The sequence below is a fragment of the Balaenoptera ricei genome, chromosome 2 (genome assembly GCF_028023285.1).
Source record: "Balaenoptera ricei isolate mBalRic1 chromosome 2, mBalRic1.hap2, whole genome shotgun sequence".
Lineage (NCBI taxonomy): Eukaryota > Metazoa > Chordata > Mammalia > Artiodactyla > Balaenopteridae > Balaenoptera > Balaenoptera ricei.
The window spans coordinates 59,813,431-59,828,783 of NC_082640.1; the positions used below are offsets into that span (position 1 = coordinate 59,813,431).

General features: G+C 39.6%; 2 protein-coding genes across 5 annotated transcripts in view; both read left to right on the plus strand.

Moving 5' to 3' along the window:
- Window positions 1-1,176, plus strand: part of UBE2Q2 (ubiquitin conjugating enzyme E2 Q2) — a 67,881-nt gene extending 66,705 nt beyond the window's left edge. For both annotated transcript variants that reach the window (XM_059912680.1, XM_059912679.1), the window contains one exon: window positions 729-1,176. In XM_059912680.1, the coding sequence (XP_059768663.1) occupies window positions 729-760 (32 nt within the window). In that variant the 3' untranslated portion in view covers window positions 761-1,176. The remainder of the gene's footprint in view (window positions 1-728) is intronic.
- Window positions 1,177-4,603: 3,427 nt separating this feature from the next.
- Window positions 4,604-15,353, plus strand: part of FBXO22 (F-box protein 22) — a 31,900-nt gene continuing 21,150 nt past the window's right edge. For 2 of the 3 annotated variants that reach the window (XM_059912683.1, XM_059912685.1), the window contains exons 1-3: window positions 4,613-4,840; window positions 5,197-5,335; window positions 14,974-15,061. In XM_059912683.1, coding sequence (XP_059768666.1) covers window positions 4,692-4,840; window positions 5,197-5,335; window positions 14,974-15,061 — 376 coding nt within the window. In that variant the 5' untranslated portion in view covers window positions 4,613-4,691. Of the gene's footprint in view, window positions 4,841-5,196; window positions 5,336-14,973; window positions 15,062-15,353 lie in introns of all 3 variants that reach the window. The other variant, XM_059912684.1, reaches the window with a different exon arrangement.

The following is a 15,353-nucleotide window of genomic DNA, read 5'->3' on the forward strand; positions in this document are numbered from 1 at the left end:
GGCAATTTCATACCAAGCAATACTTAATCTCATTTGCCTTTTTAGAGAGAGCTTATATTTTTGTTGAGCTTAGAAACATATTTTTTTCTTATGTCTTACTTTTTGTTAAATTAGATGTTGTAGTCAGCATTCAAAAATGTTTATGGAAACTGTATTTGAGAAAGTGTGGGTGTGTGTATAATTAGCTATGGTGAAAGAGCAATAGATTCAGATTCAGGAGATGGCTTCTAGTACCTTCTGCTGCTAAATCTGATCTTGGGCTTAACTCACTTAATCAGTGCACCTGCTGGGATGGCACCCTCACTGGTAAAATGACATCACTGCCTGATGACAGTCCAAGTTCCTCTTATTCTAAAATACCAGAATTTTGTTTGGGGGATAGCTGTTTTCAGTGTGGTTTCCTTTCAAATACTGAACTGAAATGAAATATGAAACCTAGCTTGTTGCCTAATATTTCCACACTGTTCTCTTTTGGTAGAAATGCCATTAATATAGAGATCTCATGTTGAAAACTCAAGTACAGTTTATTCATAGAAAATAACTTTATATTGTGAACATAAATATCAAAATGCTATGTTACCAACCCAAGTGTAAGTTTAATTTTTACAGTAGGTTTACAGAGAAAAATTATGGGTAGAGAAAGTATCTAACCTTAGTAAAATGCCATTTCTCCTAGTTGGTTTAAGAATTAAAATATTTTAACTGTTTTTTTCCCCATTCTTTTTCAGGCTGGTACACCCCTCCAAAGGAAGATGGCTAAATGTGTTGACTTTTATATGTTTGGACCAATGTTGCTTTAAAGAAAATCTTTCCAACATGCAGACACAAGCTTTGAGTGCCCCTATAACAGCAGTACCGAAGATGTTAGCTAATAGATATTTTAGTGGATAATCTGTCAACTGATCCAATATAAGTTACAGCCTTTCCATTTTTCTCATTTTAGGTATCTTGGACTGAGCAGTGGGGCCTTTACTATATTTTTCCTGATAAATACACATACTGGCCACTCCTTATCATCTCTTTCTTTGAAAGGTGAAATGTGTTAAGCAGACAAGTCAGCATCAGGTTACTGAAGTTGCAACTTGAGGGCAACTTTCCCATTTTGAGCTCATGTGTTATGAGGATTTGCAATATATTGTTACATTTAAAGCCAATAAAAGTTTAATTGATGTTTAATGTTGGTTTAGAAAATTTTAAGGTGTTCTAAATCACAGTAGCCTTTTCAGGTTAAAACCATTTTATGATATTGCCAAAATAATGACAGGAAACATACTTATTAAACTGTTGAAGTTTTCTTTTTATGGCTATGAAGATCTGAGTTGTTTTCCCAAGATTTGCTCTTTAGTAAGTTGTACTTTTCAGGCAAAGCAAAGCAGGGCTGTGCCAATTCAGGCTCGTAAGTAGTCATTTCCACTGGGGCATCAGAGTCTTGCTGGGCTGAATCTGCTTCTTGTTGGTTCAATATTTACTATGAAGAAGAGCTTGAAGTATAGAGCTTGAAGTTATTTTAAATACTAAGTCATTTTACGTTTCCATTTTATTAACGGGATGTTGCAATCAGTTGTAAACTAATAAACTTATAAAGTGATTGGCACAAAGACTCTTTGAACAAAAACTGCACAGTTAAGTACAAAAAGTAATTTGGAGACCTAAAGTTTTTGCTATAGTCATAACAATGGCTTTTACATTGAAAGACTAATAGGAACTCTACATATATTAATTCTTTTATAAAACCTGACTTAGATCAGTGTACTCTCCATTTTATTGCCTTACCAGAATCAGTCCTGTTGGGTTGGTAGTAGATTTTTTTATATACCCAGATTTGATTTAAAAGTAAACTCTAGTTATTAAGCACTTTTAAAAAGAAATCCAGAAGCACATTTTTTCTGCACAAACCAATTACAAAGTTCAAAAGTGTTTCTTATGCTTTGAGACTCAGTTTTTAACTTTGTAAACCACATCTGAGAGACTTGGCACTTCTGCATTATTGTGTTTAATTTCCTTTTTTTTTTTTTTTCTATTTTGGTTAAGAAGACAGTAGAAAAAGATTTTCTGGCATTCTTGTTCACTTGGTTACATTTGTATAAAGTTCTGATTGCCAGTTGCTCAGATAAGTGACAAGGCAGAATTCTTTAAAGCATTAAAGTTCCTTAAACCTAAGGCTAAATCTTGAATACATTATTGAATTCTTTAATATCCTGATGGCTAGCAGATTGACAGCTGCACATTCGGCATGCTTTGTTTTTTTTTTTTTTTTTGGTTTTTGGTTTTTTTGGGACTTTATTTTTCATTGCAGATTTATTTGGCAATGTACAGTAAATTTTGTAAACTTGCATCAAGTTTATGAATAAAGAACCATTTAAAAAATAACTTTGTCACTTTCCCTCATAAAAGATAGTCTTTGCTTCAAGTTTCTACAGGCTATTGGGTTTCTGGAATAGGATTATATATGGTGGGATGGGGTGAGGAGAGGCTTGAGGGGAAGAGAGGCAGATTGATTTCACAAGAGAAAGCTAGAGAATCCAGAATTGGTGTGTATAGACTTGGCATACTCAGGGTTTCCTCAACCTATTCCCTCTCCCACACTCATTTTTTAATATAAATTCAAGTGCTACTTTCTTCATGGCTGTCCCTAGTTCCCCAAGTTACAGTAATCTGCTCCCTCTTTAGTATACCCATAGCCTCTTACACAATTGTCAGTTTATCTCACATACAAGAAGTCCAGAGGTAGGAAAATTCTAGGCATGGTACCTCTGCTTCTTTGAGATTTTTCCATGTTGGTTTCATCTTTGGATAGACTGTTGTCTTGGATGTGCAGCCACCTTAATCCATCCAGAGGTAGATAATGGTCCTGTTGTCTAGTGTCTCCTTAGGAAGTGAGGAGCTCTTTAGAAGTCCTCCCCACCCCCAAAGCATTATTGCCTCTCACTTTTCCTTGGCTAGAACTGGGGCCTGTGTCTACTCCTAAACTAATGGCTGGTGAAAAGAATGAGACCTTCATGATTAATATGGACCAGTGATTCTCAAGTTATGATTTGGAGAATGCTGGAGACTCCTGAGGCCCTTCTAGGAGGTTTTTAAGATCAAAACAGTTCTCCTAACACTAAAGTATTATTTGCTATTTTCACTCTCATTCTCTCACAAGTGTACACAGTGGAGTTTTCCAGAGGCTACGTGATGTGATAGACGTGATATTGCAACAGATTGAATTCAGAAGCAGATCAAGCTGTCTTCTATTAAGCCAGAAATTAGAGGTTTGCAAGATGTAAAGATGCTACACTTATTCAATATTGGAGGGGGAGAGTGGTGGAGATTTGGTAAAGTTATTTTTTCATAAGTTATTTTGTTTATGTGTCATGAATTATTTTAAGTGAATATTACAATGTTTTAATTTTTAAAAAAATAAAATTTATTTATTTTTGGCTGCGTTGGGTCCTCGTTGCTGCACGCGGGCTTTCTTTTAGTTGCGGCGAGCGGGGGCTACTCTTCGTTGCAGTCCGCGGACTTCTTGTTGCGGTGGCTTCTCTTGTTGAGGAGCACCGGCTCTAGGTGCGCGGGCTTCAGTAGTTGTGGCTGGCAGGCTCTAGAACACAGGCTCAGTAGTTGTGGCACACGGGCTTAGTTGCTCCGAGGCGTGTGGGATCTTCCTGGACCAGGGCTCGAACCCGTGCCCCCTGCATTGGCAGGCGGGTTCTTAACCACTGCGCCACCAGGGAAGCCCCCAATGTTTTAATTTTTAATATGGTAAATATAAATAGTCATAACCCATGTAAAGAAGCTCTTTGGTGTTGCCAATATTTAAGATTGTGAAGCAGTCCTGAGGCCAAAATGTTTGAGATCAGCTTGTTTAGACCAACCAAATTTACCAGTCAAGAGCTGGGCAGCAGATCAGGGCCTTGTTAGCAAGGAAGCGGCAAGAGGAATAGATGTTAGCTGGGGATACAGCAGTATCTGCTGTGCTTACACTCCTTCTATCTGTGGTTCTCAAGCTGGGCTTGCATCACGGGAAAGCTTAAATCACAGTAAAGCTAAAACTACGACTGCTGGGCCCCACCCCCAAGTGTTTAAGTAGGCTTGGGGTGAGGACCGAGAATGCGCCAAACTGAGAATTTCTCAGGTGAATCTTGATGCTACTAGCAGGGAACCAGTGTTTGGGGTGTGCTTTCACAGCAATGGTAGGGGCTCTTTAAGCCGTTGAACACATTCAGAACTTGAGGGCTGCACGGTGTTGAATAAAGGTGGTGATTTTCAGTTTAAAGCAGATACTGCCAGTTCAGAAATTGGACTCATGCTGATAACAGGCAGTGGGGCTGTGAAGACCCATACAACATTATTTAGTCTGTGCCTTCCAGAACTCATGAATTAGAGAAACACCTGCACCGACAAAGAAAATACCGCTGCGAGTGCAGTGAGAGGCACAGAAGGAGGTGGATATGGTTCGACTGCGGGAAGCCTCCTGGAAAGTTCCGGGAGGATTACAGGACGCGTGGCCACCACCTCCAAGCACCTGCTGGCGCTCCCAGGCCAGCGCCGGAAATGTTTTGGCTTGGAGTCACGTGGGCGCCTCCTCAGCGGCCCCACCTCCCCTGACCGGCCGGAAGTGGCGCGCGCGCCTGCTCAGTGCGCGCATGGCTCGGCCTACGCCGCTCCCTCGGAGCCGCCGTACTGCTTCCACGTCGTGTTGGTGAGGCATGGAGCCGGTGGGCGGTGGCGGTGGCGGTGATCGCCGCGGCTCCTCCCCCGCAGACCCGCGAAGCACCTTCGTGTTGAGTAACCTAGCGGAGGTGGTGGAGCGTGTCCTCACCTTCCTGCCCGCCAAGGCGTTGCTGCGGGTGGCCGGGTGAGGGGAGAGGAGGCGGGAAGCTTACTTCGGGACTTGGCGGGGTGGGCGAATACCGTCGGGACCCAGGGCTGACCCGGGCTCCCTATCCCTACCCCTGCCCCAGGTGGTGGCCCCATACGCTAGGTACCCCGGCCGTAGTGCTCCCGGGGACCTTTCCCAGAGGAGCCAGGTTTTCTCCGCCCCCGGCTCTCCCTCCGAACCGGCGCCCGACGCCTCCCCCTCCCGGGGACTTTGGATCCCGCAGGAATCTCCTGCAGTTGCACTAATGGGTGGTGGGGGCCGGAGGTTTGTGAGCCGCGGGAGAGAGGGAAGTGAACGTCCGTTCACAGCCCTTTGTGCGTTTGCGTCCCCAGCGTGTGTCGCTTATGGAGGGAGTGTGTGCGCAGAGTGTTGCGGACCCATCGGAGTGTGACCTGGATCTCCGCGGTCCCGGCGGATGCCGGCCACCTGGAGGAGCATTGCTTGGTCCGCGTGGTAGCTGAAAAGCTTGAGGCAAGTAAGAAGGGGTGTTGTGTACAGTCCTTTGCAGGGTTGGTGGGTCAGTCGTTGAGAACTAAATGCAACAATTTTGTATATGGCGTTACTTTTTGTAATTTAGGCAAGTTTTTCTCGTGACATGAAAAGATTTTGTAAACATCAGTTTTAATGACTGTGTATTGTTAATGATGTGCCATGGCTGCTTTGACCGTTCTTCACATATTGGGCATTTTATGTATCCAGATTGCCACTATTATGAAAATGCTGTTTAGAACCATCCTTTTACCTGCTTTCCTTGTCACTGTTTTGCAAGGATGGTAACTGAAGGATCTCTATTGCATAGTGTCACATAAAAATGCCAAGAACCAATACTTAAACCCCAAAATTTCAATCCCTGGTCCTGTTTAAAATTATATGTTTAGTATAATCTAAATTATTAAAAGCGAAAAAGGAAGAACAGAAAAGAAATAAGCCAAAATCCTAGCAACAGTTTCTTTTGAGGGTAGAAGTGTGTGTGTGTGTGTGTGTGTGTGTGTGTGTACACTGTGTTTTTAAAAACTTGTTTCTTTTCCTTCAAATTTTTACCACTGCAAGTATTATTTTTATTTAGCTTTAAAAGTTTATATATTGCAATGGCTGTTAAAGTCAGGCAGACTTAGGTGTGAACCCAGCTGTGGCACATACTAGCTGTGTGACTTTGAAAATGTTACCTAAACTCTCTGAGCCTGTAAAATGAAAAGAAAATAATACTGTTTACACTCTTACAGAGTTGTAAGGATTAAATAATGAAAGGGTAACCCATGTAACATTACCTACAGTGCTAGGAATATAATGTTTTCAATAATTGAAAGTATTATTCTCTGTTAATAGCGTTACTAAAATTCATATACTAATACCCTTAAAGAAATTTATACATTGTAGAAAACTCTAGTGTGGAGACAAAAACATGAAAACCTTGTCCAAATCATTCATGCTCTTTTCTTTGTGTTTGCCAAATTATCTAGTAGACATGATACTTTATAGCCATAAAGAAAGTTGATTTAGCATTTTTACTAGAAATATTTTAAAATCCACTAAAAATTTTATAAGACATCTGGTCATTTGGAACGTCTTTAAATGAGGTTCTAGTTGTCTTCTATTTTGCTTTGAGAACATTTCATGTTGAGGATTGCCACTGTCACTTCTAGTGAGACTTGGGAAGGAAAATTCAGCAGTTGCTTCTCAGTGCGTACCAGAAAAGAGAATCATAAAACCTCAGGGTTAGACTTCCAAACTTTAAGAATAGGAAACCCAGGGCCTAAGCACTTCCAGGGGTTATTCTGCTGGTTTATGGCAGAGTCAGCACTAACACCTAAATCTCTTAAATTCTCTCTCCTTTACTCACTACACCAGGCATCACAAACTCAAATGACTCCAGAGTTAGGTAACTCACAGTGGGTGGATGACTCGGTGTGACATCATAAAAAGTGATAGGGCTATGGCAGACCAGATAGTGCTTGCTTCTCCTTGGCCCCGGTCAAGGGGAATGCAGTCTAATAAGTGTTGCCAGAATGTGTACTTTTTCAAAATAAATCCACATTTTATATAAATATTTTGTGGGAATTTTAAATGTTGGCAACCAAAATACGTGTGTGTCTGTCTGCTTTGTTTTCTTCAGGAAAATTAATTATTTTAAAATTTAAGTATACTTGAATTACATCACTAAGTTAGTTCCAGATGCACAATATAGTGATTTAATATTTCTATACATTACAAAATGATCACCATAAGTCTAGTTCTCCTCTGTCACCATACAAAGTTATTATAATATTGATTATATTCCCCATGCTGTACGTTTCATCCCTGGGACTCATTTATTTTGTAACAGGGAGGTTGTACCTCTTAATCTCCCTTACCTGTTTTACTCATCCCCCAACTTCCCTCCCCCATGACAACCACCTGTTTATTCTCTATCTATGATTGTTTCTGATTTGTTATGTTTGTTCATTTGTTTTGTTTTTTAGATTCCACATATAAGTGAAATCATATGATATTTGCCTTTCTCTGACTTATTTTAGTTAACCTAATACCCTCTAGGTCCATCCGTGTTGTCACAGATGGCAAGATTTCATTCTTTTTTTATGGCTGAGTAATATCACATTGTATAGGTATACCACATCTTTATCCATTTATCTATTTGTGGGCACTTAGGTTGCTTCCATATCTTGGCTATTGTAAATAATTCTGCAGTGCATATATCTATTCAAATTAGTGTTTTTTTGTGTTTTTTTTTTTCCTCCCAGAAAAATACCCAGAGGTGGTATTGCTGGTTATATGGTAGTTCTGTTTTTAGTTTTTTGAAGAACTTTCCTACTGTTTTCTACAGTGGCAATATCATTTCACATTCCCATCAGCGATGCATGAAGTTACCTTTTGTCTGCATCCTTGCCAACACTTACTGTTTCTTGTCTTTGATAGAACCTATTCTGACTAGTGTGAGGTGGTATCTTGTTATGGTTTTGATTTGCACGTCTCTGATGATTAGTGATGTTGAACATCTTTTCATGTGTCTGTTGCTTGTCTGTAAGTCTTCTTTGGAGTCTATGCAGGTTCTCTGCCTTTTTTTATATATAAATAATTTTTATTGGAGTATGGTTGCTTTACTCTGCCTATTCTTTAATTGGGTTGTTTGGTTTTTTGGATAAGTTATATGAGATCTTTGTAGATTTCGGATATTAACCCCCATAAGAGATATATATTGTTTGCAAATATCTTCTCCCATTCAGTAGGCTGCCTTTTGGTTTTGTTGATAGTTTCTTTCACTGTGCAAAAGCTTTTTAGTTTGATGTAGTCCCATTTGTTTATTTTTGCTTTTGTTTCCCTTGCCTGAGAAGACATATCCAAAAAATACTGTGAAGACTCATGTCAAAGAGTGTACTGCCTGTGTTTTCTTCTAGGAATTTTATGGTTTTAGGTCTTACATTTAAGTCTTTAATGCCTTTTGAGTTTATTTTTGTGTACAGTGTGAGAAAGTAGTCTAGTTTGATTCTTCTGCATGTAGCTCTTCAGTTTTCCCAGTACCATTTATTGAAGAGGCTGTCTTTTCCCCATTGTATATTCTTGCCTCCTTCATCATAGGTGAATTGACTGTGTAAGTGTGGGTTTATTTCTGGACTCTATTCTGTTAAATTAATCTATGTGTCTGTTTTTGTGCCAGTACCACGGTGTTTTGATTACTGTAGTATAGTTTGAAATCATGGAACGTGATACCTCCAGCCTTGTTCTTTTTTCTCAAGGTTGTTTTGGCTATTCCGGGTCTTTTCTGGTTCCATACAAATTTTAGAATTATTTGTTGGAGTTTTATGAAAATGCCTTTTGGTATTTTCATAGGGATTGCATTGAACCTGTAGTACATTGGGGCGTATGGTCATTTTCACAATATTAATTCTTCCAGTTGATGACCACAGCATATCTTTCCATTTGTGTCATCTTCAGTTTCTTTCATCAATGTCTTATGATTTTCTGAGTACAGGTCTTTTACCTCCTTGGTTATTTTATTCCTAGGGTTTATTTTTTTTTAAATTTATTTATTTTCTTTATTTTTTTGGCTGCGTTGGGTCTTAGTTGCGGCACATGGGATCTTCGTTGAGGCAAGCAGGATCTTTCATTGTGGCACGCGGTCTCTTCGTTACAGCGCTTGGGCTTCTCTCTAGTTGTAGTGCGTGGGCTCTGTAGTTTGCAGCACGTGGGCTCACTCATTGAGGTGCGTGAGCGCAACAGTTGTGGTGTGCGGGCTTAGTTGCCCTGCGGCATGTGGGATCTTAGTTCCCCAAACAGGGATCGAACCCACGTCCCCTGTGTTGGAAGGCGGATTCTTTACCACTGGACCACCAGGGAAGTCCCTTTTATTATTTTTTTAATATCTGTTATTTAAGCTGCGGCATGTGGGATCTTTGTTGCTGTGTGTGGGATCATTTTAATTGCGGCATGTGGGATCTTTAGTTGCAGCATGCAGGATCTTTAGTTGTGGCATGTGGGCTCTTTTAGTTGGGGCATGCGGGATCTAGCTCCCTGACCACGGATTGAACCCGGGCCCCCTGCATTGGGAGCATGGAGTCTTAACCACTGGACCACCAGGGAAGTCCCAGTTCTTTCTGATGTAAATGGGATTGTTTTCTTAATTTCTCTTTCTGATAGTTCTTTGTTAGTGTATAGCAACACAACAGATTTCTGTATGTTAATTTTGTATCCTGAAACTTTACTGAATTCAGTTAATAGCTTTAATAGTTTTTTGGTAGTGTCTTTAGGGTATTCTATATATAGTATTATGTTATCTGCAAACAGTGAGAGTTTTACTTCTTCCTTTCCAATTTGGATTCCATTTATTTCTTTTTCTTGTCTGATTGCCATGGCTAGAACTTGCAATACTATGTTGAATGAAAGTGGCGAGAGTGGGCATCCTTGTCTTGTTCCTAATCTTAGAAGAAGTGTTTTCTTTCAGCTTTTCACTATTTAGTATGGTGTCTATTTAGTATGATGTTAGCTGTGAGTTTGTCATATATGGCCTTTATTATGTAGAGGTATGTTCCCTCTATATCCACTTTCTGGAGTTATTATCATAAATGGGTATTGAATTTTGTCAACAACTTTTTCTGCATTTATTGAGATGATCATATTTTTATTCTTAAGTTTGTTCATGTGGTGTATTACATGGATTGACTTGCAGATATTGAACCATCCTTGCATCCCTGGGATAAATTCCACTTGATCATGGTGTATGATTCTTTTAATGTATTACTGAATTTGGTATGCTTATACTTTGTTGAGGAGTTTTGCATCTATGTTCATCAGGGGTATTGGCTTGTAATTTTCCTTTTTTGTGGTGTCTTTATCTGGTTTTGGTACAGGGTGATGCCTCATAAGAATGAGTTTGGAAGCATTTCTTCCTCTTCTTTTTTTTGGAATAATTTGAGAAGGATAGGTGTTAACTCTAAATGTTCAGTAGAATTCACCCGTGAAGTTCCATGGTCCTGAACTTTTGTTCGGGAGTTTTTAAACTACTGATTCAGTTTCAGTGTTGCTAATTGGTCTGTTCATATTTTCTGTTTCTTTCTGATTCAGTCTTAGGAGACTATATGTTGCTAGAAATTTATCCTGTTCTTCTAGGTTGTCCATTTCATTGGCATGTAATTGTTGATAGTAATCTCTTCAGATCTTTTGTATTTTTGTGGTGTCAGTTGCAACATCTCCTTGATCATTTTATTTTATTGACTTCAGCTCTCTTTTTCTTGATGAGTCTGGCTAAAGGTTTCTCTAAATTTTGTTTATCTTTTCACAGAACCAGCTCTTAGTTTCTTTGCTCTTTCCTGTTGTTTTACTGTCTCTGTTTCATTTATTTCTGCTCTGAGCTTTATGATTTCTTCTAACTGGGTTTGTGTGTTCTTCTTTTTCTAGTTCCTTTAGGTATAAGGTTAGGTTTTGTAACTGAGATTTTTCTTGTATTCTGAGGTAGGCTTGCATTGCTATAAGCTTACCTCTTAGAACTGCTTTTGCTGCGTCCCACAGATTTTGGATCGTGTTTCCATATTCATTTGTCACTAGGTATTTTTTTCTTGTCACCAGGTATTTGATTTCTTCAGTTACCCATTGGTTACTTAGTCACATATTGTTTGGCCTACCAATGTTTTTTTGCCATTTTTTTTTTCTTGTGGTTAATTTCTAGTCTCATAGTGTTGTGGTCAGAAAAGATGCTGGATGTGATTTCAGTCTTCTTAAATTTATCGAGACTTGTTCTGTGGCCTAGCATATTATCTACCCTAGAGAGTGTTTGATGTGCACTTGAAAATAATATGTATTCTGCTGCTTTTGGATGGAATGTTCTATATGTTATATCTATTAAGTCCGTCTATCTTAATGTATTGTTTAAGGCCAGTGTTTCCTTGTTGATCTTCTCTCTGAATGATCTGTCCATTGATGTAAGTGGGGTGTTAAAGTCCCCTACTATTACTGTGTTACTGGGACTTTCTCCCTTTGTTTCTATTTGGTTTATGTATTTAGGTGCTCCCTTTTTGGGTGCATATATATTTACAATTGTTATATCTTGTTGGATTAATCCATTTATCAAAGTAATGCTACGCAGCTTGCTTTTCCTTTCCATTTCCATGGAGTACCTTTTTCCATCCCCTTACTTTCAGTGTGTGTGTCTTTAGATCTGAAGTGAGTTTCTTCTAGGCACTATGTATATGGGTCTTATTTTTCCACCCATTCAGCCAGTCTGTGTCTTTTGATTGGAGCATTTAGTCCGTTTACATTTAAAGTAATAATTGATAAGTATGTACTTATTGCTGTTTTGTTCATTGTTTCCAGGTTGCTTTTGTAGTTCTTTTTTCCTTCTTTTGCTCGCCTCCCTTGTGATTTGATGACTATCCTTAGTGTTAGGTTTGGATTCCTTTATCTTGTGTGTGTGTGTGTGTGTGTATTACAGATTTTTGGTTTGTAATTACCTTGAGGTTCGTATATAACAGCCCATGTATATATTTGTGATTATTTTAAGTTGATGATTCTTAAGTTCAAACACATTCTAACAAACCTGCATCCACCCACACCTTTTATTGTTTTTTACATTATATTTTCCTTTTTTGTTTGTTTGTTTGTGTCCTTTAACTACTTTTTGTGGATATAGATGATTTTATTACTTTTGTCTTCTAACCTTCCTACTAGATTTTTATATTTCCTAGTGTGGTGTTTTTCTTTTCTGTTTAGAGAAGTCCCTTAAACATTTCTTATAAAGGCTGTTTACAGGTGCTGAACTCTTAGGTTTTGCTTGTCTGTAAAACTCTATATCGCTCCTTCAAATCTGAATAATAGCTTTGCCGGATAGACTGTTCTTGGTTGTGGGTTTTTTCCTTTCATCACATTGAATATATCATGCTGTTCCCTTCTGGCCTGCAAAGTGTCTACTGAAAAATTTGCTGACAGTGTTATTGGAATTCCCTTGTACCTAACCAGTTGCTTTTCCCTTGCTCCTTTTAAGATTCTCTCTTAATCTTTAATTTTTGCCCTTTTAATTACAATGTGTCTTGGTGTGGACATCTTTGAGTTCATCTTGTTTGGGACTGTGCTTCCTGGACCTGGATGTCTGTTTCCTTTCCCAGATTAAGGAAGTTTTTAGCTACTATTCTTCAAATAAGTTCTCTGCCTCTTTCTCTCTCCTCAACTTCTGGGACCCCTATATTGTGAATGTTAGTACTCTTGATGTTGTCCCAGAGGTTTCTTAAACTGTTGTCATTTAAAAAATTTTTTTTGTTCTGTTCAGCTTGAGTAGTTTGTACTATATCTTTTAGTACACTCATCCATTCCTTTGTATCATCTAAGCTACTGTTGATTCCTTCTAGTGTGGTTTTTATTTCAGCTATTGTGTTTTTCAGATCTGTTTGATTCTTCTTTATCACTTACTGTTAAACTTCTCACTGTGTTTGTCCATTCTTTTCCTGATTTCATTGAGCATCTTTGTGATCATCATCTTGAACTCTTTATCAGGTAGATTGCTTATTTCTCTTCACTTACTTTTTCCTCTGGGATTTTGTCTTGTTCCTTTGTTTGGGACATATTCCTCTGTCACCTCATTTTGCCTGATTTTTCTGTTTTTATTTCTTTGTATTAGGCAGGTCATTTATGCTTCCTGATGTTGGAGAAGTAGGAGATGTCCTATGGGGCTCAGGAGCACAGTTCCCTCTGGTCACCAGAGCTATATCCTCTAGGGATGCCCCTTATGTGGGCTGCAAGGGCCCCTCTGTTGTGGCAGGGCTGATTACTGTGGGTGTGCTGGTAGGCAAGGCTGGCCCCCCAGCCTTATTGGCTGCCAGGTGCTCCTCATGTGGAGGCTGCCAGCTGCTGGTGGGTGGGGCTGGGTCCTGGTGAAGTTGGCTCTGTGGCCTGGAGAAGGGGCTGGAGCTGGTGGGTAGGTAAGCCCTTGGCACTACTTGACTAGAGGGAGGACTCCAAAATGGTGCTAGGCAGCGTCAGTGTCTTCCTGCTAGAACAAGTTCCTGTAAATGGCTGCTGCTAGTGTCTCTGTCCCTAGGGAGAGTCCCAGTTGCCTCCTGCCTCTCCAGGAATCTCTCCAAGATCAGGAAGTATGTCTGACCCAGGCTCCTTTCAAATTACTGCCTCTTAGCTGGGACTCAGGGCATATGAGATTTTGCATGCACCCTCTATGAATAGAGTTTCTGTTTCCTCCAGCCCTCCGGCTCTTCTGTACACAAGCCCCGCTGGCCTTCATAGCCAGATGTTCTGGGGCCTCATCTTCCTGGTGCAGGACCCCTGGGCTGGGGAGTCCAATGGGGGGCTCGGATCCCTCACTCCTTGTGGAGAACCTCTGCAATTGTGATTATCCTCCCATTTGTAGGTCACCTATTCAGGGGTGTGGGTCTTGACTATACTGTATCTCCAGTTTCCCCCTTCTGCCCTTCTCATGGTGGTTCCTCCTTTATGTCTTTAGTTGTGGAAATTTTTTTTTGCTAGTCTTGAAGTTGTTCTCATCAACAGTTCCTCTGTAAATAGTTGTAACTTTAGAGTGCCTGTGGTAGGATGTGAGTCAAGGTCTTACCACTCTGTTATCTTAGCCACTCCTCCCCAAATTATATTCTTTGAAAATGCCTTGTGGACAAAGGAAACTATATCCATAGGTCTTATCCAGCCCTTAAGCGACCTCAGGGTCATCATTCTTATCTCAGTATGTTTTATGAGTTTGTCTATATGGAATCTATTCTGAAACATCTTAACTTTCCAAAATCAACATTTCTTTTTCATTTAGTCAGTGTTGAGGCTTTGCTATATGCTCACCTCTTCATTCCATTTTGATAGTAAAAATCTTTGAAAATAACCAGCTTAGGAGGAAAAATATGTTCACCTTTTCAGTTAGTTGAGCCACTTTGCCACTTGTCTGTTATGGATTTTGGTGGAAAACAAATAAGCCCAGGTTGTAAGGGCTTACAGCCCTCCCTTGTAAGTGGAGACAAGACACAAACAAGAATGACTGGGATGTCAGGGATGTCGCATATGAGGTCAGAGGTCCTAAGGAAGTCTAGGAAAAGGTTTTATAGAGGGTCTGGCACTTAACGCTGTTTCTTAAGGGAAACAGTCTTAAATCAAGTACAAAAGGGAGAGAGCTGCAGAATATATACAGAAGTGGGCTTGTCTGGACAATAGTGAACAATAGAGTCCTGTAGGAAACTAGTTGGCAAGCTGGAAGTGAAGGCCTGGATTATTTAATTCGGTAGGCAATGAAAAGAGGAATGATACGGTCTGTATACCTTCCCTCTGTTGCTGAGATGTTTCTGTTGCTGTGATACCTGTTCACATAAAGCAAGTGGAATCTTCTGCTGGTACTTATTGTTTAAGAGCTTAAATTATTGTGAAAATGAACTTCTTGAGTCAGGCTGGAATGAGTTTGACTTGAAGAAATAATAGATGCTCAACAAATGAATGAACTGAAAATGAAAGCTCATGAGTGAAAAATGAGTGAGAAATGGATAGACTCAGAATGCCAATACTGACCTGAAGGGAGGGTAGGGCAATAGTAGTTTGGACCAGGGCAAAACTTTAAGCGACCACAAAAGCATTCATAGATTTGTGTGATTAAATTCTGATTTTTTTTTTTTTTTCCTTTGCAGAATGTCCATATCTTACCACGAACAGTTCTTTACATGGCTGATTCAGAAACTTTCATTAGTCTGGAGGAGTGTCGTGGCCATAAGAGAGGTGAATATCAAAGGAAAAAGTTTTGGATTTTTTTTTTGTTCCCTATGTACCTCTTTTTGGAGATAAATACTGTTCTCATTCTGAGAGTTACTGACTTTCTGAGGCTATGGGCCTACTCCCTGCAGAATGCATGAATATGCTGTCTTTGAACTTTGAGAAGCCCTTTTGCTTTGAAGATTGATTTCTAAACCTTGTGGTACAATTGAAACAAATTCTTTAGTAAGGTGTTTTTCTCTTTTTGAAATACTTAATCCTCCAGGCACTTCTTTTTACTATTAAAACAGGATGTCTT